This window comes from Erinaceus europaeus, chromosome 18 (assembly GCF_950295315.1).
Source record: "Erinaceus europaeus chromosome 18, mEriEur2.1, whole genome shotgun sequence".
NCBI lineage: Eukaryota > Metazoa > Chordata > Mammalia > Eulipotyphla > Erinaceidae > Erinaceus > Erinaceus europaeus.
This window is the reverse complement of record NC_080179.1, coordinates 460,306-486,564: the sequence shown is the minus strand read 5'-3', so window position 1 is coordinate 486,564 and position 26,259 is coordinate 460,306. Positions and strand designations below refer to the sequence as shown.

General features: G+C 50.8%; 1 protein-coding gene across 10 annotated transcripts in view; it reads right to left on the bottom strand.

The window, feature by feature from the left end:
• HECW2 (HECT, C2 and WW domain containing E3 ubiquitin protein ligase 2) overlaps nt 1-26,259 on the bottom strand; it is a 297,990-nt gene that overhangs the window by 74,266 nt on the left and 197,465 nt on the right. For all 10 annotated transcript variants that reach the window (XR_009545901.1, XR_009545902.1, XM_060177545.1 and 7 more), the window contains 3 exons: nt 14,275-14,409; nt 10,447-10,549; nt 7,918-8,014 (listed from right to left, as the gene is read on the bottom strand). Coding sequence is in view for 8 of the 10 variants with exons in the window: in XM_060177545.1 (XP_060033528.1) it covers nt 7,918-8,014; nt 10,447-10,549; nt 14,275-14,409 (335 nt within the window). In the remaining 2 variants the exon portion in view is untranslated. The remainder of the gene's footprint in view (nt 1-7,917; nt 8,015-10,446; nt 10,550-14,274; nt 14,410-26,259) is intronic.

Sequence of the window (26,259 nt, the reverse complement as noted above, 5' to 3'; positions counted from 1 at the left end):
AAGTAATGTGAAATGTTAAAACAGAAAAGACAAACAATTTTTGAAGTACCCACTTCCAGAAAAGAATGTCACAGAAACTAATGGTTTCCTATATTTTGGCTTTTATTTCTTTTTTTTTTCCTTATGCCAGTCCCCGCGCTCTGCGCCACATGTGCTTGACCCACTGCACCACCTCCTGACCCCCTATTTTGGCTTTTATTATCTAGAAGACTTAAAAAAAAAAAAGACTAACGGCAGCAGAAACAAAACATGAATCCACCGCTCCTGGAGGACATTTTTTCCCCTTTTTGTTGCCCTTGTTGTTGTAGCCTCATTGTGGTTATTATTATTGCCATCATTGATGTTGTTTGTTGTTGGATAGGACAGAGAAAAATGGAGAGAGGAGGGAAAGACATAGAGATACAAGACCAGAGCACTGCTCAGCTTTGGCCTATGGTATTGGGGTGTGGAGGGGGATTGACCCTGGGACCTTAAAGCCTCCGGCATGCACACCTGTCTGCATGGCCATCATGCAGGTCCCCCACACTCCTGGGTCCCAGTACTCCGCAGCTTTTGCCAGGCATAAATGCTAATTATTCCAGCCTCCAGCTTGACTCCTTCTTGAGTGCTTCCTGGGGCAGCTCCCTTCCAGGTGGATGTGATTTGCAGGACACACTTGTTTATTTTGTTCAGGACAAGTTGGCCACCAGCAGCACTGGATTAATCATGCAGACACTGAGCTCCTGCAACAAGCATGGTGGCGATGAAAACACAAACAAAAGCAGAGAGATAACTAGATAAGTCCATAACTTCATTCAACAACTTATATATGATTTGGGGTTTCCAAAATGATAGTAGGGGCCAGGTGGTGGCACACCTGGCTGAGCACACATGTTACAGTGGGCAAGGACCCGGGTTCAAGCCCCTGGTTCCCACCTGTAGGGGGAAAGCTTTGCGAGCGGTGAAGCAGGGCTGCAGGTGTCTCTCTGTCTCTCTCCCTCTCTGTCTCCCCCCTCCGTCTTGATTCTTGCCTGTTTCTATCCAATAAATAAAGACAATAAAAGACATTTAAAAATGATAGTATAACATTGACTTTGAAGCCTTGGCCACACTTCACATGGGGATTTTGATGGGAAGTGGTTTTTAGACACAATTAAAATGTATTTTTCTTGGTTGTTTCTTTTACAGCTTTAATACATTTATTATATCATATGCAGTCCCTTCTTACCGTAAAATGTTCTTGTTTATTTATTTAGCAACTGTTCCTTCTTGAGACTTTTCATGTTTTTGTTTCTGCTGTGGTTAGTCTTTATTTATTTTTTATCTTCTAGATAATGAAAGCCAAAACAGGGGGGTTGGGCGGTGGCGCAGCGGGTTAAGCGCATGTGGCACAGAGCGCAGGGTCCGGCGTAAGGATCCCGGTTCAAGCCCCCGGCTCCCCACCTGCAGGGAAGTCGCTTCACAGGCGGTGAAGCAGGTCTGCAGGTGTCTGTCTTTCTGCCTCCCTCCCTGTCTTCCCTTCCTCTCTCCATTTCTCTCTGTCCTGTCCAACAACAAAGACAACAATAATATTAACAACAACAATAGACAACAAGGGCAACAAAAGGGAAAAAATGGCCTCCAGGAGCAGTGGATTCGTAGTGCAGGCACTGAGCCCCAGCAATAACCCTGGAGGCAAATATATATATATGTGTGTGTGTGTATATATATTTTAAAGGAAAGCAAAGAGGGTTATTTCTCTTAAAGGACTGTGCTTGGTAGGCTGGCCTAACAGCTCACAAGGAAAATGAGGTCACTGGCCAGCTGTGAGTGTCGCCCCCACCATACTGCAGCTTCCGCACCTGGCTTGTTCTCTGTCTTCTCTGTAAGAAGAAGTCAGCCTGTTACCAGTGAGACCTTGGAGATGACAGTAAACCAACAGAAACCAAACTGCCAGGAATGAGGAAGAAGAAGAATGAGCATTGTGTTAGCTGCACAGGCGCTGGGGACACTCACGCATGACACGAATAAGGATGACGATAAAGGGTCTACTTGCTTTTGACACAAAATCACCCAGTTGCTCAGAAAAATATCAGTGAAGTCTCAGACAACCCTAGCTGGCTTCCCACCTCTTTGTGGCAATACTCCTCAACATGTAGATTTTTCTATTCAAGTTACTTTTCATATTCTACTTTTATTTTTGTTACTGGATAGAGACAGAAATTGAGAGGGTAGGAAGACAGATGGAGAGAGACAGAGAGACACCTGCAGCCCTGCCTCACCACTCGTGACGCTTCCCCCCTGCAGGTGGGGACCCGGGGCTTGAACCTTGAGCACCTTGGGCACTGCGATGTGAGCTTAGCCAGGTGTGCTGCCACCCCGCCCCCAGTTTTTAAAAAATGTACCATTTTATCATTTTATTGGGGTGGGGGTAGTGGCTTATCTTACAGCTGCACTGTCCACACATGGGTACAATGCCTCATCTCCCATGACAGGTCTCTGCAAAACATTCTCACTGCCAACTTGGTCCTTCTCCCCCATCATGCACCAGGACCCGGCACCTTCTCCACCCCTCCCTTCCCCTGGCCCCCGGAGTCCTTTGCTTTGGTGCAAGACAACACACCCAGTCCCAGATTAGCCTTGTGTCTTCCCTTTCTGTCCACGATGCAGTTTTTAACTATATGTAACAGAACGTTCTCTCAGCGATCCAAGCTTCCCCCTGAAAGAATCACAGCAAGCAGGACGCCTGGTCACCAACTTGTGCCAGTAACTAAAAGGACACTGTGACACATACTCTCTGCAAGAGGAACAGCACTGTCCTGCTGATCTCAACATCTGCTTCCTTGTAGGCGTCAGGACTGCGTATGCTTCCTGTGGGCAGACTCTGTAAAGCTTTAGTAAGTGTCCAGTGAGGATGCACAGAGTCTGGAAGATCGGACAGACACATTTGAAGCCTAGCAACATGGCCATCTGAGATCTACATCAGAGATACTGTGCTTAGCAGAGGACTCCCATCAACACTGAAAAATAAACATCTTTAGTGTTAGTTTTCAGACTCTAAGAAGAAAGAGAAAAACAAAACCGGAAGCTACTAACTAGGATCTGCAGCTTTCCCCTCGGGTGGAATCTGGAAGAGGTCCTGAAAAGACTGACAGTAACATGAGATGCCCTGATCGGGTTGATGAAATGGTTTCATGTCCAATGGCGAAGATTTGAAGGTATTTTAATTTGGTGTCAAAAATATGTAGAGGGCAGGACAAAAGTAGAAAATGTCATGACCTTCATCATCTTTTTTTTTTTTTTTTTGGCAGTTAAGAGGTGCAGACATTTCTGTAGGTGTGTGGAGGTACAGATGCTGAGTAAGAGAGAGAGGATGTCGGGCTGAGAACTGAGTCCCAAGTCAACTGCTGTGGAGCTGGGCTGTTTGTGTGGCCAATGCTTGTAGCATCATTCCTCTTCAGCAACTTTGGAAGACAACTTTAATGATACAAAAAACGTGGGTCATAGGAAGGATACTTAGTACCTTCTTTGCTTTGCTTTTCTTTTTAATTTAATTAATTTATTTATTTTCCATTTTGTTGCCCTTATTGTCTTTTTATTGTTGTGGTAGTTATTATTGTTATTGATGTTGTCATTGTTGGCTAGGACAGAGAGAAATGGAAAGAGGAGGGGAAGACAGAGAGGGGGAGAGAAAGACAGACACCTGCAGACCTGCTTCTCCGCCTGTGAAGTGACTGCCCTGCAGGTGGGGAGCCGGGGAGCTCAAACCGGGATCCTCATGCCGGTCCTTGCGTTTTGCGCCACCTGCGCTTAACCCGCAGGCGCTACCGCCCGACTCCCAGAACCTTATTTTCAATTCAACAAACATACTCGCTTCAGGTCTGTCCTCACTTCAGGTCATCGTTAACGTCTTGTGAGCTATAAGATAAGATAACTGACAGTAAGGAAGGGAGATCTTTAGATAAAGTCCTTTTGTTTGATGAAGTCCAGGATTATTTTTTCTCATCAGCACTGTAACAGAAGGATATCAGAAGCCATGGTGTCATTACTGGACCCACTACACATCTGTATGTCCTTATGGCCACAGACCAAGTGGTCTTCTAGGTCTCTGTGCATCACGGGAAGCTTCAATGAGTTGAAAAGATCCCTGTGTATAAGGAGCTTCCCTTCTAGACTGGAAAGTAAAGTATAAGGACCTGAAAAGTCAACTTCAAACACAAAAGTCATAGAACAAAAAACAGCACAAAGGACAATGTGGTTAATTACTTATCAAACGGGTGTCTAGACCAAAGGTTGTTTCAGTGGTTACGTCACTAAATCATAAAGAGAGATTATAAGAAATCAAATACTTGGTAGATGACATCAAACATCAATAAATAACTTATACAGCCCAATAAAGAAGAATAATCCGACAAAAGTAGGCAAGAATATTAGACAGTTGTCTAATAAAGAGACACACACGCTCCACAGGTATAGAAGGAACAAACGCTTCCCTTCCCGCATCCCGGACAAGTGCAGACTGAAGCCCATAAGGCTTCCACCTCTACAGTGAGAACGGCCTGGAGCAAGCAAACAAAACAGGAAACGGGAATCTGCCCTCTGCTGGTGGGGACGTCCCGCACACTGGTGGAGCCACTGCAGGAAACAGAACGGAGGGTCTTCAAACAGCTGGACGTGGAAACAGCACGTGCAGCACCGACCAGGAGCTGACCTGGCCCGAGACACCGACTCAAAGGACAGACATGTGCACCCCATGTTCACAGCTGCATTACTCACAATAGCCCAGAGACTGGAGCATGAATGCCCGGGACAGATGGCCGGACAAAGAAGCGATGGGACATGTAGGCAGGGGTGCACTAGTCCACGGGTGAAAAGAGCGGGTGGAGCTGGGGAGGCGGCTACGCTTGCTCAAGTAGGGACGGGAATGGAAGTCGACTGCCAGGCAGCGTCACTCTTCTGTGGCGTATACAGAATTGAAACACATGAACTTGCCAGAAAATTAAAATAAAATAAAAAATAAATAAAGTGGTAGTCAACCCATCTGCAAAACCTTGGAAGCACTAGAGTGCTTCTCCTTGGTCACAGAACTTTGGGAGTGGGAGTGGTGTGCCACTATACCCCTATTATTTTATGATCTTGTAAATCACGATTACATGACTATTTTAAAAGAAACTGTATTATCAAATTAAAGAAGAAAAAAGAGGGGGCTGGGTGGTAGTGCGGTGGGTTAAGCGCAGGTGGTTCAAAGGTCAAGGAACGGCGCAAGGATCCCGGTTTGAGCCCCCGGCTCCCCACCTGCAGGGGAGTCGCTTCACAGGCGGTGAAGCAGGTCTGCAGGTGTCTGTCTTTCTCTCCCCCTGTCTTCCCCTCCTCCCTCCATTTCTCTCTGTCCTATCCAACAACAATGACAGCAATAATAACTACAACAACGATAAACAATAAGGGCAACAAAATGGGAAAATTGGCCTCCAGGAGCAGGCACCACAACCCTGAAGGCAAAAAAAAAAAAGGAGGAGGAGGAGGAGAGGAAGAAGAAGGAGGAGAAGAAGGAGGAGAAGAAGGAGAAGAAGGAGAAGAAGGAGAAGAAGGAGGAGAAGAAGGAGAAGAATGAAATCAAATGCTTGGATGCCTGGAGGGAGAGACAGTTCACCAAGTGGGGTGCTTTGCCCTGTGTGCAGCCTGGGTTTGAACTGTCACTGCCGGGGAGATGCCAGGGGGCGGGGAGGGCTGGGATGATGGTGTCTCTCCCTTTCTCTCAGTCTGTCTAGTGCTGGCCCTGGATCCATGAATTATGCAGACATGAAGTTCAAACTCCATGGCAGGAAAGAAAATGAAAATGAAACTAAATATTTGAACACCACTCCAGACCTATCGTTTTAAAGTTCTAGGCAGGGTATGGGAGGATATGGTGTAAATTCAGAACACAGGGCTCGGAGGAGTTGAGACCTAGAATTTTGTCTTTTATTAAGTTGCCGGGGGGCCAGGCTGTGGGGCACCTGCTTTAGCGCTCACATCACAGTGCACAAGGACCCAGGTTCAGGCCCCTGGTCCCCACCTGTAGGGGGAAAAGCTTTGCAAGTGGTGAAGCAGGGCTGCAGGTCCCTCTGTCTTTTTTCCCCCTCTCTCTCTCCTTCCCTCTAAGTTTCTCTCTGTCTCTAATAAATAAATAAAACTTGAAAAAGATATACGAGATAAAGAAAGCTTGCCAGGTAGTCTTGGTGAGTCAGCTCAGCACGCCTACAGAAAAGTGTCAGAGCAGCGGCAGGCCAGGATGCCCCTCTGGGCACACACACTCCTGCCAGCAGAAACTCACACCTTCTCCATCTCCACTGATGCCCTCAACACTGAGGGTGAGAACTAGGCCAGATCACGAGTCTCCAGAGGGGCTGAAAGGCTTCAAGGAGACGCAGCAGACACAGAGCTTGAGAGAAGAAACCTGCCAGGGGAGCGGAGCCGCTTCTACTCAGGAAAGGAAACCGGGTTTGAAAGACGATGAGAAGGATTTTCTAGACTTTCATACAAGGGGATGACGGGCGACAGAGAAGATCAGATCCTCACCATGGGTCTGCTGAATACCGAGCCAGCAAACTCCGTTTCTTTCTATTTTACTTGATCGGACAGAGAGAAATTGAGAAGGGAGGGGGACCTAAAGAAGGGGAGAGAGAGAGGGAGAGGGAGAGGGAGAGAAGGAGAGAGAGGGAGAGGGAGGGAGAGGGAGGGAGAGGGAGAGAGAGGGAGAGGGAGGGAGAGGGAGGGAGGGAGGGAGGGAGAAGGAGGGAGAGGGAGGGAGGGAGAGGGAGAGAGGGAGGGAGGGAGAGGTAGGGAGGGAAAGAGGAGAAACGGAGGGAGAGAGAGAGAGGGAGGGAGGGAGAGTGAGGGAGAGGGAGAGAGAGAGGGAGAGAGGGAGGGAGAGGGAGAGAGGGAGGGAGAGGGAGAGAGGGAGGGAGAAGGATGGAGAGGGAGGGAGGGAGAGGGAGAGAGGGAGGGAGTAGGAGAGAGGGAGGGAGAGGGAGAGAGGGAGGGAGAGGGAGAGAGGGAAGGAGAGGGAGAGAGGGAGGGAGAGAGGGAGGGAGAGAGGGAGGGAGGGAGGGAGAGGGAGGGGGAGAGAGAGAGAGAGGGAGAGAGAGAGGGAGAGAGAGGGAGGGAGGGAGGGAGGGAGAGAGGGAGGGAGAGAGGGGGAGGGGGAGAGAGAGGAGAGAGAGAGAAGGAGAGAGAGAGAGGGAGAAGTAGAGAGGGAGGGAGAGGGAGGGAGAGAGAGAGAGGGAGAGAGAGAGAGAGCCTTGCAGACCTGCTTCAGGCTCATGAAGTGTCCTTCCTGCGGGTGGGGGCTGGAAGTCCCCTGCACATGCTAATGTGTGGCTTAATGGGTGCACCACTCCACCCTGCCCCACACTTCAATAAATTCTATTCCATTTTCATTTACTGAAACTACGCCAAAAATATTCGTGTCTATCCTTCCATCCATCCCCCTTCTTTCCTCCCTCCCTTCCCCTCCCTTCCTCCCTCCTTCCTCTCTTCCTTTCCCCCTTCCCCTTCCTTCCCTTTCCACCAGAGCGCTGCTCAGCGCTGCCTTATGGTGGTACTGAGGGCTGACCCTGTAACGTCAGAGCATGAGGACTGTGTGCTGTCCCCTGGCTGGTGTCACGGACTTGTCAATACGGTACAGACTTGCTGGATGCATTCTGGGCTGTGAGCGTTTCTATCTTTTCCCTGTTTCCTCCTCATGGAGGCTTCTAGGGCTTTTAGTCGGTGCACATGTCCCTGTTCCCAGAGGAGAGAAGCCCAGCCTGCAATGAGCAGGTGTGGAAGACAGGAAGTGTTTGTGCATAAGACGCCCTCTTCAGCGCCCGGCGGGCAAGAGTTCACCTCAAGGACCATCAATCTCCAATCTCGCTGAGCAGTAAGGTTGCACCTGACACACCTGACACACCTGAAGCAAATGCCAATCCTGAGGTTTACCTGAGTGAGTGGTTTCTCGTGAGATCGGGCTGGCGCTCCTGCAGAATTTCAAAGATGTTGGGTTGGCGCAGAAACGCAACGATTTTGTCGTTGTAAGCTAGAAAAAGAGAAAATACAACCTTTTTTTTTTTTTTTTTTTTTTTTACAAATCAGTTATTTAAGGCCCATAAATCCAAACTTTCAGGAAAATGTCTTCTTTCTGGTTAAGATCCCGTGCACTCAACCCTAGCGGGGCTGCGATGCAAGTCTAAGTTCTCTTCGTGTCTGTTCTGTCACGTGAGTCTAGATTTGTTCCGTGTGAGTCTAAGTTCTCCTCCTGTCTGTTCTGTCACGTGAGTCTAGATTTGTTCCGTGTGAGTCTAAGTTCTCCTCCTGTCTGTTCTGTCGTGTGAGTCTAGATTTGTTCCCTGTGAACACTTGTCACAGGGCGTAGAGAAGCCGCATTTGCTGTCAGACTGCAAGATGAAATCATCAAGAGGGTCTAGATATTGGCATTTTAAACTGCTGTGCACCAAAACCCACCTAAAAAGTAACTTAGAAATAAATGAAAAGGGGCTGGGCGGTGCCACATCTGGTTGAGTGCACACAGCGCTACACAAGGACCTGCTCAAGGGCCTGGGTTCAAGCCCCAGCTGCCCTGCAGGGGGCACTTCACAAGTAGGGGAGCAGGGCTGTCTCTCTACCTCCCCGCTGAGTTTGTCTCTATCCTCTCCAATAAACGGGGGCGGGGGGGGGGGGGGAATGGCCCCGGCAGCAATGGATTCATGGTGCCAGCATCGAGCCCCAGCGATAATCCTGGAGGGGGAAAAATGGAAGGAAGGAAGGAAGGAAGAAGAAAAAGAAAGAAATGAAAAAAGAAGCTTCCGGTTAAATGTCAGGTGTCCCAGGGGACAAACAGGTCAACATCAGCCATTAGCGTGCAGGCCAGCAGGAGTGCCTGTGACCAGAAGGCAGCGGACAAAGTGCCCAGAGTCTAAGAGGAGCGCGGCCGGGAAGCCACACCAGATAACTGCACCTTGTTAGCTCACAAAGAACTCCCTCCCCTCTCCCCCCTTCTCCCTCTCCTTCCCTTCCTCCCCTCCCCTCTTTCCCTCTCCCTCCCCTTCTCCCTTCTCCCTCTCTCTCTCCCTCCCCTCCCCCTCTCCCTCTCCCCCTCTGTCTCTGGCCAGCAGGGAGGTGTAGGGCGACCTTGCAGCCTCTGTCAATCTGTCTAACCCACTTGCCATAGCATCTTCTGGTTTGAAATTTGATCTATTTCAGCTTCAGCACTCCGAGAACTCAGGCTGTTCTTCAGGGCTAATCGCCCACCTACTTCTGTTTTTATTTTTATTTTTGCAATGAGGGTTATCGCTGGGACTCTGTGCCTGCACGATTTCTCTCCTCACAGAGGATGCTTTTTGTTTGTTTTCAGATAGGTAAAAGACGGACAGACAGACACACTGGGAGAGAGGAGCCCCACTGTCATGAAGCTTCCTACAGACAGACACACTGGGAGAGAGGAGCCCCACTGTCATGAAGCTTCCTCTGTGCAGGGCTCCCGCGTGTGGCCGGGGCTGGAGCCCGGGGCCTGGTGAGCAGTGGGGTCTGCACTCTCCCATGAGAGCGGACTCCTGGTGCCTCATACCCACAGGTCTTGTTTCTAGAATCCTGCAGGCTCTTAGTGACTTGTACGTGCCTACAGAAACCCTTCAAGACCGACACCATTGCTGACTATTCTGCGAGGCTCACACGCCCTCTGAATTCTGTCTCAAGGGCCAGAGAGGTGCCTCAGTGACAGGGCACTTGCCATAAAAAGAAAAGGTAGAGCAACGTTCTGGCCTCTTCCTCAATGAAATCAATAAATCGTCTCAAGTTAACATATATCTCCAAGTCTTTCTTGTTTGCTTTTGGTTTTATGCCTCCAGGGTTACTGCCGGGGCTCTGTGCAGACACTATGAATCCACCACTCCCAGCAGCCATCCCCCCCCCCTTTTCCCTATTTTATTTGCTCTGTGCAGACACTATGAATCCACCACTCCCAGCAGCCATCCCCCCCCTTTTCCCTATTTTATTTTTATTTGACAGGACAGAGAAATTGAGAGATGAAGGGGACACAGACAGGGACAGAGGAAGAGAGACACCTGCAGACCTACTTCGCTGCTCATGAAGCGTCCCCCCTGCAGGTGGGGAGCGGGGCTCAAACCCAGGTCCTTCCACAGGCGACATGTGCTTAACTGGGCACTTACCACCTGGCCATCTGTGTGTGTCCAGGTCATCAGCGACAGTCAGAGAGGAAAGTCATCTTAAGGACTTGATTTTCCTCAACATGAATCTAACGATAGTCTTATTCAGTAAAGGCCGGATGAAAGAAAATAATCGCATTCTGTAGGACTTTAGAAGTCACGAGCGTTTGGGGACTAAACTCGGGTCCCAGCGATTTGGCCCCACCCCGGGCAGAAGCCGTAGGCTGAGCAGGGAGGTGCTGGCACAGAAGGCCGGCGGCACGGGGACGGGAGGCCACGAGGAGAGTTTCTGGAAAGAGACACGTACCCACGGGGACCATGTCCTGGTACTGCGGCCTGCTGACCGTGTTGAACGTGCTGGACGGTCTGGGCAGGACGGGCGGCCCCGCGTGCCGGGCATCTTCTCCTACCTGCGGAGAGAAGCACGTTCACGCTCTGCACCCACGGCTGCCCGAGGGAGGCCGGGCACACTGCCAGGGGCGGCACGGGCACAGGGCTCTCGCCAGCCGGCCTCTTCGTTTCCCCAGCGAGCGAGCAAGGGGGTGAGCGGGTGCTGTGAGCATGGCTCCACGCGCTCTTCCTGACGACAGGGGCCGAAGATGCCAAGCCGCAGTCGGAGCAGACCTGGCCCGCGGAGTCCCCCATGCGGGAGTCCCCCATGCAGGTGTCCCCCATGCAGGTGTGCGAGGCCCAGGGGCAGGGACCTCCCTGTGTGCACAGGGACAGTGGGGAGCCGCCCTCTGCCTGCGGGTTTCTGCGTCCGCAATGTCAACTCCTACTAGAACACCAGCGTGACTGCTCCTTCTGGTCTGATCGCCCACACCAGCCAGTAATCGCGGCAGGCAGGCAGGCAGGCAGGCAGGCAGGCGGGCAGGCAGGCACTAAATATGGCTGCCCCGACCTGAATACTGTCCCATGCCTGCTACAGACTCAGGGACCCACACATACGTGCAGAAAAGCCAGAAATGTTCGCGCCGCTGCCAGGAAGCTAAGATTAAGTCACAATCTGTTTTTATTTTTTTCTTTTTGGCTGGAGACAGCCAGAAATTGAGAGGGGAGGGGGAGATAGAAAGGGAGAGGCAGAGAGACACCCGCAGCCCTGCTGCACCACTCGTGAAGCTTTCCCCCTGCAGGCGGGAACCGGGGGCTTGAACCAGGGTCCTTGCGCCTTGGTGTGCTCAAGCAGGTGCGCCACCACCCGGCCCCGGTTACAAAGGTCCTTAATACAATGGCAGAAACACTGGACTTGCAGATTGGCACTTGTGAAGCCCAGATCCTAAGCGCACCCATGCAGACTCTCACATCCATCACGCATTTCGCTCCAGTTCCGAGTTTCCCTAAGGTCTCCCCCAGGAAGCCGCCACTCACTGCTCAGAGCAGGGTAAGTAGCCCTCCCGCACGCACGAGACCTTCTGCTGACGACCACCGGTGCAGCCGTCCCGCACCCACCACCCACGGCCGGGTCCCTTTCCAGAGCGGTGGGCATTCCGGCAACTTCCCATCAGTGTCACCACCTCACCTCCTAGACCGCCCTGAGCAGGAGCACAGGAATATGTTTGATTTCTTGGTCCCGCTCAGTCTAACGGCCGTGCTTCTCCACTGCGGGTGTCTGGTAAGTTCACTGTATGGAAGAGGTACTAAAACCCTACTCCCTGGAATAGTACCTCCCAGAAAAGGTAACCGGAGGCTCGGAGGACTTGTGAAGGGAACTAGATGCTCCTCACCCGTCTCCACTGAATTTCTGCCTCTGAGGAGTGAACTCAGCCGCTCTCGTGGAGACGCAGTCATGAGGTCCACTCTGGTTGGCATCCTGGCACTTGCTACAGAAACCGGCATGCCCCTGCCACCCCTCTGTCACTATGTAAGTCGCCCCTGGGTCCCAGAACAGACGACTGACTGTCAGATCGCATTAGACAAGCCCTGGAAAGTGTGGTGACGAGATGTGTGTCTTCAACTGTGTCGGGGCGCAAGGCTGACTCTCGGTGGGGTTATCTGATCAGACTCCGTCGAGTGGGAGAGCTTCTCCTTCAAAATGTAGCGCACACCTGGAGGACCCTTTCCCACAGGCTACTGCTGACCGTGAGGATGACTCAGGTGTGAAGAGCCGGAGCAGACCTCAGTGGGGCTGCCAGACATGCACACCTGGCAGGCAGGCGGGCAGACGGAGCGGCGGGCTTCCTACCCTGGGGCCAGATAAGAGAGGCAGGGGCGGAGGCCCTGTGAGAACGGCAGGCCGGGCCCAGTGTGTGAGCTGCCGCCCGTGTGTGAGCTCGCAGGCGAGAGGCCTGCTCTGCTTCTGCACTCAGCGCTGGCAGCATCACCCACGTCAGCACCGATGGCTTTACAAGACAAGCAGTGCGCATTTACTAGCGACTCATAAAACCGGAATACTCCTGTACACACCTCGCCCTGCAGAGGTGCACTTTGCATTTTTATGTGACTTTCTCACGGACACGCTCCCGCGTCTGCCCCTAGAGCCCGTGAAGAGCGTGAAGCAGCACACTGGCAGGTGAGCCACAGGGGAGGGCCCGCGGACAAACTGCGCCCAGCTATTTACTGTTTCATGGCTGCTTTCTTATGATGGAGGCCGCAGCACATTCGACCTACAACCTAATGCCAGGACGTGGTATGTGCAGCCGTGTGGAAAAGCCACACAGGGGGAGTCCGGCGGTAGCGCGGCAGGTTAAGCGCAGGTGGCGCCAAGCGCAGGGACCGGCGTCAGGATCCCGGTTCGAGCCCCCGGCTCCCCACCTGCAGGGGAGTCGCTTCACAGGCGGTGAAGCAGGTCTGCAGGTGTCTGTCTTTCTCTCCCCCTCTCTGTCTTCCCCTCCTCTCTCCATTTCTCTCTGTCCTATCAACAATGATGACTCCAATAATAACTACAACAACAATAAAAAACAACAAGGGCAACAAAAAGGGATTAAAAATATAAAAAATAAAAAATAAAGGAACAGGCACACAGGAACAAAGCCTGGATTCTACTCTGCCAGGGAAACTTTGAAAAACAATGTCGGTCAAGCACTGCTACACAAGCATAATAACCCCCCACGAAGGAGAAAAAGCTTGGAGAGGGTGGGGGCGCACCTGGCTGAGCGCACATGTCACAGTGCTCAGAGACCCGGGTTCAAGCCCCAGCCCCCACCTGCAGGGGGAAAGCTTTGCGAGTGGTGAAGCAGGGCTGCAGGTGTCTCTCTGTCTCCCTCTCTCTGTATCAGCCCCTTCCCTCTCAATATCTGGCTGTCTCTATCCAATAAATAAAGACAATAAAGTAAAGGTATTTGGAGTTATTTTTGTAAAAAAGGAGACAAAGCTGGAACTGAGACATTTACTTTTACTTAAGATACTTAAAGAAAGAGAGACTTTGGCGCACTTGGTTAAGTGCACTTGTTACAGGGCGCAAGGACCCAGGTTCGAGCTCCTGGTCCCCACCTGCAGGGGGAAAGCTTTGCGAGTGGTGAAAGAGGGCTGTGGGTGTCTCTCTGCCTCTCTCCCTCTCTATCTTCCCATTTCCCCCAACTTCTGGCTGGCTTTATCAAATAAATAAAGGTAATTAAAAGATAAAAAAGAAAGTGAGACTTGAGTGTCTTCTGACTGGGCTACAGGGAGCCCTCTCGTGGCGACTGTGGGTCACTGCAAGCCGCCAATTCTTCACTCAGCTGCCTTCTGACTTTAAGGAACATTTGTGAGAATCCCACAGTCTCCAAACCTTCAGCCAAGACTGTCATCTAGTCTAGAGCCTCCATTCAAGGCACTCCTCTGTCCTTAGCTTGGTTTCAATGCACTGAAAGTTATGCCCCTTTCTTTCTATGAAGAAAGGGCCTCCTGGGTTGTGCGAAATGCCTCACTGGGTCACTTTATAACATTATGAACTTCAAATACCCGCTAGTTAAAAAAAACAACACTTCCAGTTCTTGATATTTCCTTGCTTGGCCTGGTTTTAACATATGTATTAAAGCCTCTCTGTATCTCCAGAGAAGCCTGTCAACGATGCAGCACATCTCAGTCTGCAGATGAAGACGTCCGCAAGAACTAAAAATGCAACGTGATGATCGTAACAGAACTCGAGCAAAACTCTAAGGGCTACCTCGGCCTGTAGGTCTGGCAGCCGCGGGGCCGTGGGGAAGCCGCCACTCACCTCGCCTGCGCTGTGGCTGCGCTGTCTGGTCAGGTGCTGCCGGTGGACCAGCGCGCTGGTGGGCCTGCTGCTCTGCAGGGGCAGCCGAGGGTCGATGAACGTGGTGGTGCGGGAGTTGTGGTCCACGAAGAACGCCTAGGAGACAAGCAGCCAGGCAGGGTTAGAGCCTGCCGCAGACGCCCACCCAGAGGACCCTTCCCGATCTTACCTTCAGCCCCGTAAGTCTCCGTCTTGCTTTTGTTAGTTTGCTTAACCAGAGTTTGCATCTGGGATGGGACCTGGGACTTCAGAGCCTCAGGCATGACAGTCTCTTTGCACAGCCATTATGCTATCTACACCCCCCCCCCCCAGTTTTCATCTTTGAAGGGGGATTTCTCCTTACACCCTTCCAACAGATCAGCATCAAGAAGTACCAGCTTACATGGGTGCAGAAGGGAGAGGGCAGAAAGGGACATGACTCCTTGTTTTAGGAAACACTTTAATAAAGACTGTCATCAAATGTGTCATCTTAGAGAGGAATCCTGTCAGTGGCATTTTGGCCTTTTAAAAACTCCTCTCTCTCTCTTTCTCTCTCACACACAGGTTTTTTGAATCAATATTCTAGCAGTGGTGTACAAGTGTACATGGTGACACGGACATGACTGCACACTGCACCTACTGTCGGCTGCTCTGTCTCTGCTCCCTGATGACGACCACCAAGTTTTCCTCAAGTCTCGGGCTGTCGACCTTTCCCCCAAGCGTCTGGATTCTCTACGCTCCACATGAGTGAAGAATCTGGTGGTTGCCTTTCATGTGCTCATTTACTCAGCACAATCACCTCCAGTGAAGCTCTACAGTAGTTCTGTTTGTTAGAACCATGAGGGTCAAACTATCCATTTTCTTGTCATCACCGGGGCTTCACCAAGCTTGATGACAGGCGGGAGCGGTGGTGGTAAGACCTTAGCACAGAACCTCCCTCCCTCTCGTCTACTGGGGGCCAGACTTAGGTGTGGCAGGCAAAGTAACTGCACTCAGTGGACAGCAGAGTAAATTCACACCGGGGGCCAGGTGTTGGCATTCCCAGGTGCAAAGACCTGAACTCAGGCTCCAACACTCCCTCTGCACGGCGGGGACTTCACGAGTGCTGGAGTAGTGCAGCTGCTGGCGAGTGTCCTTAAATCTCTTTCCTTTAAAGAATTCTTGGTGTTATCTTTATTTACTTATTGCATAGAGACAGCCAGAAATCAAAAGGGAAAGGGGAGATAGAGACAGAGAGACAGACACCTGCAGCCCTGCTTCACCACTCGCAAAGCTTTTCCCCTGCAGGTGGGGTCTGAGGCTCAAACCCAGGCCCTGCACACTGAAACGTGCGCTCAACCAGACGCCCCATCACCCCGCCCCATCTGTCTATTTCTGTCTCCAAACCTCTAGCGTGGGGAAAAGGAAAAAGAGGTCACTGGGAATGGTAGAAGCACTGTGCAGGCACTGAGCCCCAATGATCACCCTGGTGAGGAGGAAAAGTAGATTCACTTAAGATAATAATGAAGCTCATCCTTTGAGAAGCAATTAGAAAATGCACGTTTCCCATAATCAGGTAAAGTTAATTAGGTCGTCCAAGATAAAAGGGACTCTTAGAGTGCCAGGAGACTTGATAAGGGCGAGCCAAGCATCAGGACATCACGGATGCCAGATGAGGCAAGCCAAGGGCAAGGGGGTCTCAAGGTGACGGAGCTCAAGGCACAGAGTGCCTGACAGACCCGGAATGAGCACACGCAGGAGCACCCCAGAGGCAGACCTACTTAGACCTCCAAAAACCACCTTCCCATCATGCAACGAAGCTGGACAAAAGAATTTACAGACAGCTCCCAGGCTGAAAGGACAATCTTTTTGTAGAGAACTAACCGGAAGCAGTGTGGGCGTGAGGAAGCAAAGCAGACAAGAGAAGAAGGCAGGAAATCCTGTGCAAGGCGGGGACTAGCCATCTTGGTCCCAAATGTCACTGGGTCCCGTTTGACCTGGGCTGCTAGTGTGCTTGTGCGTTACTTATGCCAGTACTCAAAATGTCATGAACCAGGCGATCTTACAGAAGGACATTTTAAGAGAATTCCTTTATACTCTAGTCAAGGCCATGTCCTCTTTCCATATATCAATACTGGCAAGCTTTTTGTTACTGAAGCAATAGCAAGAACACATTGTCCAAGGAATGAGGATGCTGAGACGGAAGTGCCCGTGTGCTCTAGCTGTTTCTCATGAATGCTCGGGAGGGCTGGGCAGCCCTGCAGGGAGACAGGAGGCCTCTGTGATTGCCAGCACAAGTGGGTACGGGCATCTAGGTCAGTGGTGATTTCCATAGAGTTACAGCATGGTCTGGTACAAGAGGCTTGTCTAGAGCCCATTCTCTAAAGAGCTGTACTAGCAATGTCGTTAGGGTGGGGCCGGATGGGGGTGCACCTGGTTGAGTGCACGTGTCACAATGCCAAAGGACCCGGTTCGAGCCCCCAGGGCCCACCTGCAAGGAGAGAGGTTTGAAAGTGGTGAAGCAGAGCTGCAGGTGTCTGTCTGTCTCTCTCCTTCTCTATCACCTCCTCCCCTCTCAATCTCTACCTCTATCCAATAAATAAAGTTCATAATTTAAAAAAAATTTTTTTTAACTCTTCCAATTTCTCCCCAGTTGTTTTTTTGGCTCTTCCTGGAGTAAAGAAGGTGTTTAGGAAATAAGAAGTCACTCTAAACTCATATACATAGACTCCTGAAAAAATATAGAAACAGCTTATCATTAGCTAATCAAGTATTAAAATCATATTATTTATGTAAGCACTGAAATTCCTCCAGCTCTAAAAACCACATAAAGAGGTGACAGTGTTGGCGACGTGTGTGTGTGTGTGTGTGTGTGTGTGTGTGTGTTTCTGTGTGTATGAAAAGGACAAAGCAACAGACTACAAGATGACACACAGGGTGATCGGTTTAATAGTCCCATTGTAGATATGAATGAACAACCAAATTAAACCTTGAAAAACTGGGTGCAAATCAGCGATCTAGGGCTTACAATCTAGAAGAAACAAGTCTGGTTCTGAACTCCAGCCCCATCACTTACAAGCAAGGTGACCTTGTGAAAAATACTTGGGAGTCAGATTGGCGGTGCGCCTGGTTAAGCGCTCATGTTACAATGTGCTAGGACCCAGGTTCGAGTCTCTGGTCCCCACCTGCAGAGGAAGCTTTGCAAGTGGTGAAGCAGGGCTGCAGGTGTCTCTGTCTCTCTTCCTCTCTCCTTCCCCTGTCCCCCTCGATTTCTGGCTATCTCTATCCAATAAATAAATAAAGATAATAAATAAATTTTAAAAGAAAAGTACTTAACATTTTAAAATCTCCACTCACTTCTTAGCAAATGGAGGATGAAAGTGCGCATATCAGAGGAGGTGGGTGAGACGGCTGACACACGTGCAGGCACTGCCACTGTGGTGCCTATGACCCCGATGTGTCGTGTCAACTTTCCAGGGACCCGTCACTCCACCCATGCCTCTCTGAATGTCTCTGAGGAAGGAGCACATCCTCGATGTTCAGCCCTGAGTGTAAACTTGTCACAGAACAGCCGCTGAGTCCTGACTGGTCCCCTAAAGAGGAGACGTGGCCCCAGAGCTGGAGCGCAACAGGCTCTGCCAACCGCCACCATCACCAGAAGCCAGGATCGTCACCATTTGAGAAAAGCCTGACTGCTGGTCACCGTCAACACCATGTGGCAACAGTCCCCAGTTCCCGTGACGTGTGGGGTTGGAGACCTACAGAGCCGCGCCTGAGCCCAGGGTTCTGCCTGGCTGTAAGGAGGAGGGTCCCTTCTCCCTGTGCGTGTTGTATTCTCCTCTTCCCTGTCTCCTGCCTCCTTCTTCCCTTCATGTCCGTCTCACATCCTTCACTCCTCATCAGAGAGCTTGAGTGAAGCAGGTGGACGACAAGCAGCACTCACAGCAGTGTCTCACCGTGGCTGCAACACCGCAAAGCCCGACACCAGACGGCCAGCCACACGGCACACCGCGCACCGTGAGTGAAGAGGGGAGGTCAGTGTCAGAGTGGAGAAGAATGTCTGTACAGCCTGCCAGCCATCTGGGAGGGAAGGTCTTGGTGGAGACCTCCATCAGGGTCCACGGCACCTCGGGCCATGCCCGCTCCACTCTACCCCCGCTGTGACCATGGCCACATCTCCCTGGTGCTTGGCTTAAGTCATGAGACGGGGACTATCTGGTCAAAGCTGAGCTGTGAAGACTCCATCCCACAAACAGCGTCCTCTGGAAATGGGGGAGGAAGCACGGAGGAAGTATGGGCCCCGTTCAGATGGGTCACTTCTCTGTGTGATGCACAAGGTGGTTCTGCCCACACAGTGGGTCATTTTCTGATGGGACGCCCTATTAGCTCAGACCAAGAGTGAAGTGGGCTTGGTGCTTGACAAACAGCAATGTGGGCCACGTTATACGCCCTCCCTGAACAGTCTGCGTTTATTAAAGCAGCAAAGCGTGTGGCAGAAATACTGTCTGCACGAGGAGCACTCTGTGAATGGAGGCTACATGGCGGAAGGGCAGTCGCGGCAGAAAATGCGCCTTTTCCAGACTTGCCACTAATAAAGCGGATTTTAAACAAACTAGATTTTTTCCTGTTGAGTCTCATTAGGAAAATGCATGCGAGCTTCACAGCACCGGACCAAGGAAGGTTAACGGAGCCAAACCTGAGGGCAATCAGGTACACGAGCTAAGTTCTCATTTTCAAAACTTCTCCTCCTCCACTGCTTCAGGGCACGGTCAAAGCCACGACGTGGCTGTCTGGAGCCAAGCGGTATTCTAGAGATGCCAAACAAAACACACTTCTCTCTGTACACAATTCTACTTTTTAAAATTTCTATTATTTTAAGAAAAGAAGAAGCCATCAGTATTTGTAGAGAAATACCAACCTCAGGCTCAACAACAAGAAGGAAGTTCCAGAAGTTTGAAGTTGTTTCCAGTTAACATTCTGCCAAACCAGGACTCCACATCAAAAGACTATGTCAATAAAATGAAACAAAAAGCACTGGTGGCGTTAGGACAGAAAGACAGAGCGTCAGACCTGCTTCCTCTGCAGAGCTGTGGGAACAAGGAGAACACAGTCTGGAATAAAGCACACACACGGAAACACAGCAGCCTCTGGAGAAGAAACAGGGCTTCCGGCTGTTACACAGGTCTGAGGCTGCAGCAGGGAGCTGAGGCTGGCTCCTCAGCAGGGATCAAGAACACGGGAAGCCAAGAACCAGAGCCAGAGACACCGACTCTGAACCATTCTCTAGGCACCGCACCTAGCCACCGCTGCCGGAGACACCGACTCTGAACCATTCTCTAAGCGCCGCACCTAGGCGCCGCTGCCAGAGACACTGACTCTGAACCATTCTCTAGGCACCGCACCTAGCCACCGCTGCCGGAGACACCGACTCTGAACCATTCTCTAGGCGCTGCTGCCGGAGACACCGACTCTGAACCATTCTCTAGGCACCGCTGCCGGAGACACCGACTCTGAACCATTCTCTAGGCACCGCTGCCGGAGACACCGACTCTGAACCATTCTCTAGGCGCCGCTGCCGGAGACACCGACTCTGAACCATTCTCTAAGCGCCGCACCTAGCCACCGCTGCCAGAGACACTGACTCTGAACCATTCTCTAGGCGCTGCTGCCAGAGACACCGACTCTGAACCATTCTCTGGGCGCTGCTGCTGGAGACACCGACTCTGAACCATTCTCTGGGCACTGCTGCCGGAGACACCGACTCTGAACCATTCTCTAAGCGCCGCACCTAGGCGCCACTGCCAGAGACACCGACTCTGAACCATTTTCTAAGTGCCGCACCTAGCCACCGCTGCCAGAGACACTGACTCTGAACCATTCTCTGGGCGCTGCTGCCGGAGACACCGACTCTGAACCATTCTCTAGGCACCGCACCTAGCCACCGCTGCCAGAGACACCGACTCTGAACCATTCTCTAGGCGCTGCTGCCGGAGACACCGACTCTGAACCATTCTCTAAGCGCCGCACCTAGCCACCGCTGCCAGAGACACTGACTCTGAACCATTCTCTGGGCGCTGCTGCCGGAGACACCGACTCTGAACCATTCTCTAGGCGCTGCACCTAGGCGCCACTGCCAGAGACACCGACTCTGAACCATTTTCTAAGCGCCGCACCTAGCCACCGCTGCCAGAGACACTGACTCTGAACCATTCTCTGGGCGCTGCTGCCGGAGACACTGACTCTGAACCATTCTCTAAGCGCCACACCTAGGCGCCGCTGCCAGAGACACTGACTCTGAACCATTCTCTGGGCGCTGCTGCCGGAGACACCGACTCTGAACCATTCTCTAAGCGCCGCACCTAGGCGCCACTGCCAGAGACACCGACTCTGAACCATTTTCTAAGTGCCGCACCTAGCCACCGCTGCCAGAGACACTGACTCTGAACCATTCTCTGGGCGCTGCTGCCGGAGACACCGACTCTGAACCATTCTCTGAGCGCCGCACCTAGGCGCCGCTGCCAGAGACACCGACTCTGAACCATTCTCTAGGCACCGCACCTAGCCACCGCTGCCAGAGACACCGACTCTGAACCATTCTCTAGGCACTGCACCTAGGCGCCACTGCCAGGCACCTGCAGCTTGGGCGGGGAGACAGCGTGAGGGCCACGCAAACACTCTGCTGCCTGAGCTCACACCACGAGGGAGAAGGAACACGGGACAGGGACACTCAGCCCACAACATGACTTTTCAAGTCACTGGGCATTTTCTGTCAGATTGAAAATCTGAATAAGATTTTAAATTGAGGAAAGTCGGAGCCACATGGTGGTGAACCTGGTTGAGTGCACATGTTACAGTGCGCAAGGACCCAGGTTCAAGCCCCCAGTCCCCACCTGCAGGAGGAAAGCTTTACGAGTGGTGAAGCAGGCCTGCAGGTATCTCTCTGTCTCTCTGTCACCTTCTTCCTCTCAGTTTCTGGCTGTCTCTATCCAATAAATAAATTAAAGATAACAAAAAATAAAAATTTAAAAATTAATATATTGAGGCATTTTCTTTACTTATTATTCTATGCAGAGTCTGGCTTCAACCTAACCATTTACATTAAGATTTTGGTGAGTGAGTCAATAAAGGAAGCAAGCAAGTAGAAAGACCTAAAAAGACATCTCAAAGTACCTAGTGAAATAGTGTCCACTTAGACCTAGACACCCTCCTCACCTACTTCCTGTTACACTTCCCTCACTCTCTCCAAAGCTAGCCTTATCAAAGTAAGGACTGCAAAAGCTGATTAAGGGCAAGAGACTGGCAAGCTTTAACGATGACTCTTTAGTCACTATCAGGCCACCCCATCAGCTGGGGCCCTATTTGGGGAGTCCTGAGATTCCCACACAGACATAATGAGCCCAGACTTTGAATAGATCCCTCTCTCCATCATCACTGGTCATCTCCATCAGGAACAACACAATGGCCCCTTTTGGGGGCCCCCATAGGATTTTGCCCTCGATGTGGATCAACAGTGGTAGAGAATGTTCCATCCTCTGAAGGGGGGTTGGATAACGGACTCTACCTACCACCTGAGGAAGACGGTCCTGAAATTGGTGCAACTTGGAATGTTCCTGCTGATGACCACAGAATGCAAGTCTGGACCTATGGGGATGCAGAGGTTACATAGCCCCCTATGCTGAATATGGGCCCCAGATCCATTGACGGGATTTACAGTCAACAATATTTATATACATTTCCCATTTTGGGGAGCTACTCTCTTCCCTGACCCAGTTTTCTGGCCCTTTTTCCAGCCATGACATCATCTCCCCAGACAATAACCTGGGTCCACCTGCAGATCAGATATCAGGCTCAGGCAAAAACTAGTAAAGTCACGGGTCCTTTGGAATAGACCTAAAATAGACCTACTAGCTATTTCCAAAACAAAAACTCCAACTCTTCATCTGCAATATTCCAGCCTTTAGGTTCATGATTAGTCAACGATTTGTTCTGCTTTATATGTTAACTCTTTCAGCCACCAGGTTCCAGATGCTACCATGATGCCAACCAGACTTCCCTGGACAGACAACCCCACCAATGTGTCCTAGAGCTCTGCTTCCCCAGAGCCCTGCCCCACTAGGGTAAGAGAGAGGCAGGCTGGGAGTGTGGATCCACCTGCCAACGCCCATGTTCAGCGGGGAAGCAATGACAGAAGCCAGACCTCCCACCTTCTGCACCCCACAATGACCCTGGGTCCATGCTCCCAGAGGGATAGAGAATAGGAAAGCTGTCAGGGGAGGGGATGGGATACGGAGTTCTGGTGGTGGGAATTGTACCCCTCTTATCCTATGGTCTAGTCAGTGTTTCCATTTTATAAATAAATAAATTTTTTAAAGAAAGGATTTTGGCAAGCTGGAGAGCACTGAGCAGGTAAGTAGCACTCCTGGGAGAAAATAAGGTGGGATGAGGCGGGTCCTTTTAACTTGAAGGCGTCTGCACAGTCTGTGCCTTGGCTGTGTCCCTCAGGTGAACATGAAGCTCTGGAGAGCCGACACTGTGCAGCCTTTACCTTCTATTTCTACAAAGCCCCATAACAGGAAGTCAGTTAGTAAATAAATCATAATTATGGTCCTAACTGCTTTCCTTCCATTTGTCACCCCACTGTGATGTAAGCTGATGATAAGCACAGCCTCGGGACGTGGGCAGGACAAGCTGTCAAGTTTAAGTTTAGAGGAAACTCACACTCAGAGGCTGGAGCAGATATGGGTATCCCCTGAGACCACCGTGGCGGAATCTCACTGACACTGGACACAGCGAGAGCAAGACAAGCTGGGAGGCGAGAAGGAGGCTGCTGTGTGTCCAGCGCTCATGATCCACAATCGCCATGACACAGAAGCAGCGTGAATGTCCACCAGACGATGCTGGATAAGGAGAGACGGGCCTAGCACCCTCCTCTCCTGCCCGTGTCTCTAGCTACTCAACTAACTACACAAAAGGAAGGAAGGGAGGAAGATGTATTCTTCCATCTTTTAATTTTTAGTATTATTATCATTATTGCCTCCAGGGTTATTGCTGGGGCTCGGTGCCTGCACATGAGTCCACTGCTCCTGACGGCCATGTTTTTCTGTCTTATTGGACAGGCAGAAAGAAATGGAGAGAGGAGGGAAAGGGAGAGGGAGAAAGACAGGCAGACACCATCAGACCTGCTTCACCGCTGGTGAAGTGACACCCCTGCGGGTGGGGAGCCAGGGGCTCGAGCCAGGATCCTTACACTTAGTACTATGTGTGCTTAACCCAGTGCGCCACCACCTGATCCCTTCTTCCATCTTTGAAAATATCTTCTGACCCCTTGATAAGCCGGATAAGCTTCAGAAGAAACACTATGCAACTAGCCAAGAGTTATACTGGCAAAAGCTACACATGGAGTAAAGAACATGTATGTCCCTATGGCAACCTTGTTAGACCCACCAAGCAAATAAATGCAGAAAACCTTGAGGCCAAGCCAGACCCACTAGAATCCTGGGTATTTAAGAGTAGATGGGTCACTTCTGCCTGGAAGGCTAAGGGCCACTCAACACACTGCCCTTCAGCCATGTAACTCAGAGGCCTCACCTGGTCAGAGAACCCAGAACACACTTCCTTTCATGGTCATGCTTAGAGCTGAGAGAAGGTGCTCCTTCCTTCACGCAGCTCACTGGTGAGAGGCCAACTCTGCAGTGAGACTGGTTTCAAATCCAGTTTTATCATCTAACTGTGGGGTGTCAGTACACGTAACCAAGCCGTGCCTCCGTTTCCTCTTTTGTAAAATATTGGTAAAAACAGGAGCTATCTGGGCTGGAGAGATAGCTTCATGGTTATGCAAAAACGCTTCCATGTCTGAGGCTCGAAGGCTCTAAGGGCCCAAGTTCAATCCCCCCCAGCACCACCATAAGCCAGAGCTAAGCAGTGCTTCTCTCCCCCGCCCCAAATAAATAAGTAAATACAATATATTTTACAAGTTGCAGATAGCTACAATGCTGCTATGAGCATAAATAACTAAATGCTTAGCGCACAGTGTCTAGCAGCTATTCACTGCTACACAGCACACAACACTGTGTCGTGTGTTGACTTTTATGACTGCCAGCACACAGTAGGGATTCCAAAGTGAGCTCGATGATCCAAGAAATGAAAACTTGAAAGAGAGATACTGCATGTAAGAAGAGATGGAGCCAAGTTTCCTAAGCCTGAAAACTTGTGTTTGAGAACATTCCGCTGAAGAAATATTTCTCTTATAGGTGGCTGAGGCTTGGGCACCCTAGTCCATGAGAATTCTATAAGTCATTCATCCCAGGGAAAATAAAATAACATTATTGTGGTTTTTTAAATAGCTTTTAATGTCATATTATGTGGGAAATTTTTATTTTACTTTTACCTCAAATGTTCTGGAAGCACAAAAACTCACTGAAAAGGGAGGCCAAAGTTTCTGCTAGCAGCTGCTTCTAAGGGGGAAGCGAAGGACAAGCAGTCAGGGCAGAGGCTCAGAATCTGCATGTCTGTGGCTCGTGGCAGTCAGTCACTTATGAAGGGCGAGCACGTAGGCAGGCAGACGGGAGGACCACAGGGAGACACACCTCCTTCAGTGAAGGTGTCGGCATGGGTTACAGTGTCCCTGCATGAAAGAGGGCTCCAGGCTCCGCTGATAAACCGGCAGGGCCCCTGATAAGCCGGGCAGTCCACCAGGCGGGGCTCTTTCCGGATCTTCATGTTAGGAAGTGTTTGAATGCAAAGCCAGCAGCAGACTGTGAGGTCAGCCAACTATCAATCCACAGACAGACTTCTTTGCAATGTCTCCAACAAAGGAGTGCCAAGCCCCCCGGAGTAAACACTGCGGGCAAACTCCTTACCCACACAGGTAAAATAATGTTTATTGCTGATAAAACACCAACATTTTTAGTGAAGCCAAAAGAAAACAATTTCTCCCTTCTTTCCTCCCTCCCTCCCTCCCTCCCTCCCTCCCTCCCTCCCTCCCTCCCTTCCTTTCTCTCTTGCCACCAGGATTATGGCTGGGGCTCGGTGTCCCACTACAAATTCACTGCTCCCAGCAATGATTTTTTCCATTTTTTTTTCTTTCTTGTTTCTATTTGACAGGACAGACAGAAATTGAGAGAGGAGGGGGAGATCGAGAGAGGAAGAAAGATAAACACTTGCAGACCTGCTTCACTGTTGATGAAGCACCCCCTTGCAGGTGGGGAGTGGGGGTTTGAACCTGGGTCCTTGTGCACAGTGACGCTACTGATCCCTCATCCCCAGATATAATCGGAGTTCCTTGCAAAGTATCTACGGCTTTGCAATCAGTAAGACACTTATGGAAATGAAGCTCCCGCCAAGCTCAGATTGTTCTGGAAGGAGAGGCAAAAGGAACGACGGGTGTCCCTGACTCGGGTTTCCTAGCTTCAGGAAAGATCTTTCCTGTCCTGTTCACTCAGCTCGGATGCTGTTTTATCAGTGGCTCAGGGGCATAAGTACAACTACGGTCCCTTTCATGTCTTTTCAACATCTTGCTTGCCATTACCTTTTCTGGACTTGGAATCAGACTTATGTTAAGAGATTTGCAGCAGGGAGTCGGGTGGTAGCGCTGTGGGTTAAGCGCACGTGGCTTGAAGCGCAGGGACCGGCATAAGGATCCCGGTTTGAGCCCCCGGCTCCCCACCTGCAGGGGGGCGCTTCACAGGCGGTGAAGCAGGTCTGCAGGTGTCTGTCTTTCTCTCCCCCTCTGTCTTCCCCTCCTCTCTCCATTTCTCTCTGTCCTGTCTAACAATGACAACAATAATAACTACAATAATAAAAACAACAAGGGCATCCAAAAGGAAAGTAAATAAATAAAACAAAAAGAGTTTTGCATGAAGTTTGTCAATAGTTTCGACGAGAGTCTGAGGGTTTTTCCCAAGTGTTAAGGTGCCTGCTCTCTGTACCATGTATTTTGACTCTTGGCTTCTAGAGGGGCTCAGGTCAGACTATGGAAGAAGGGCAAAC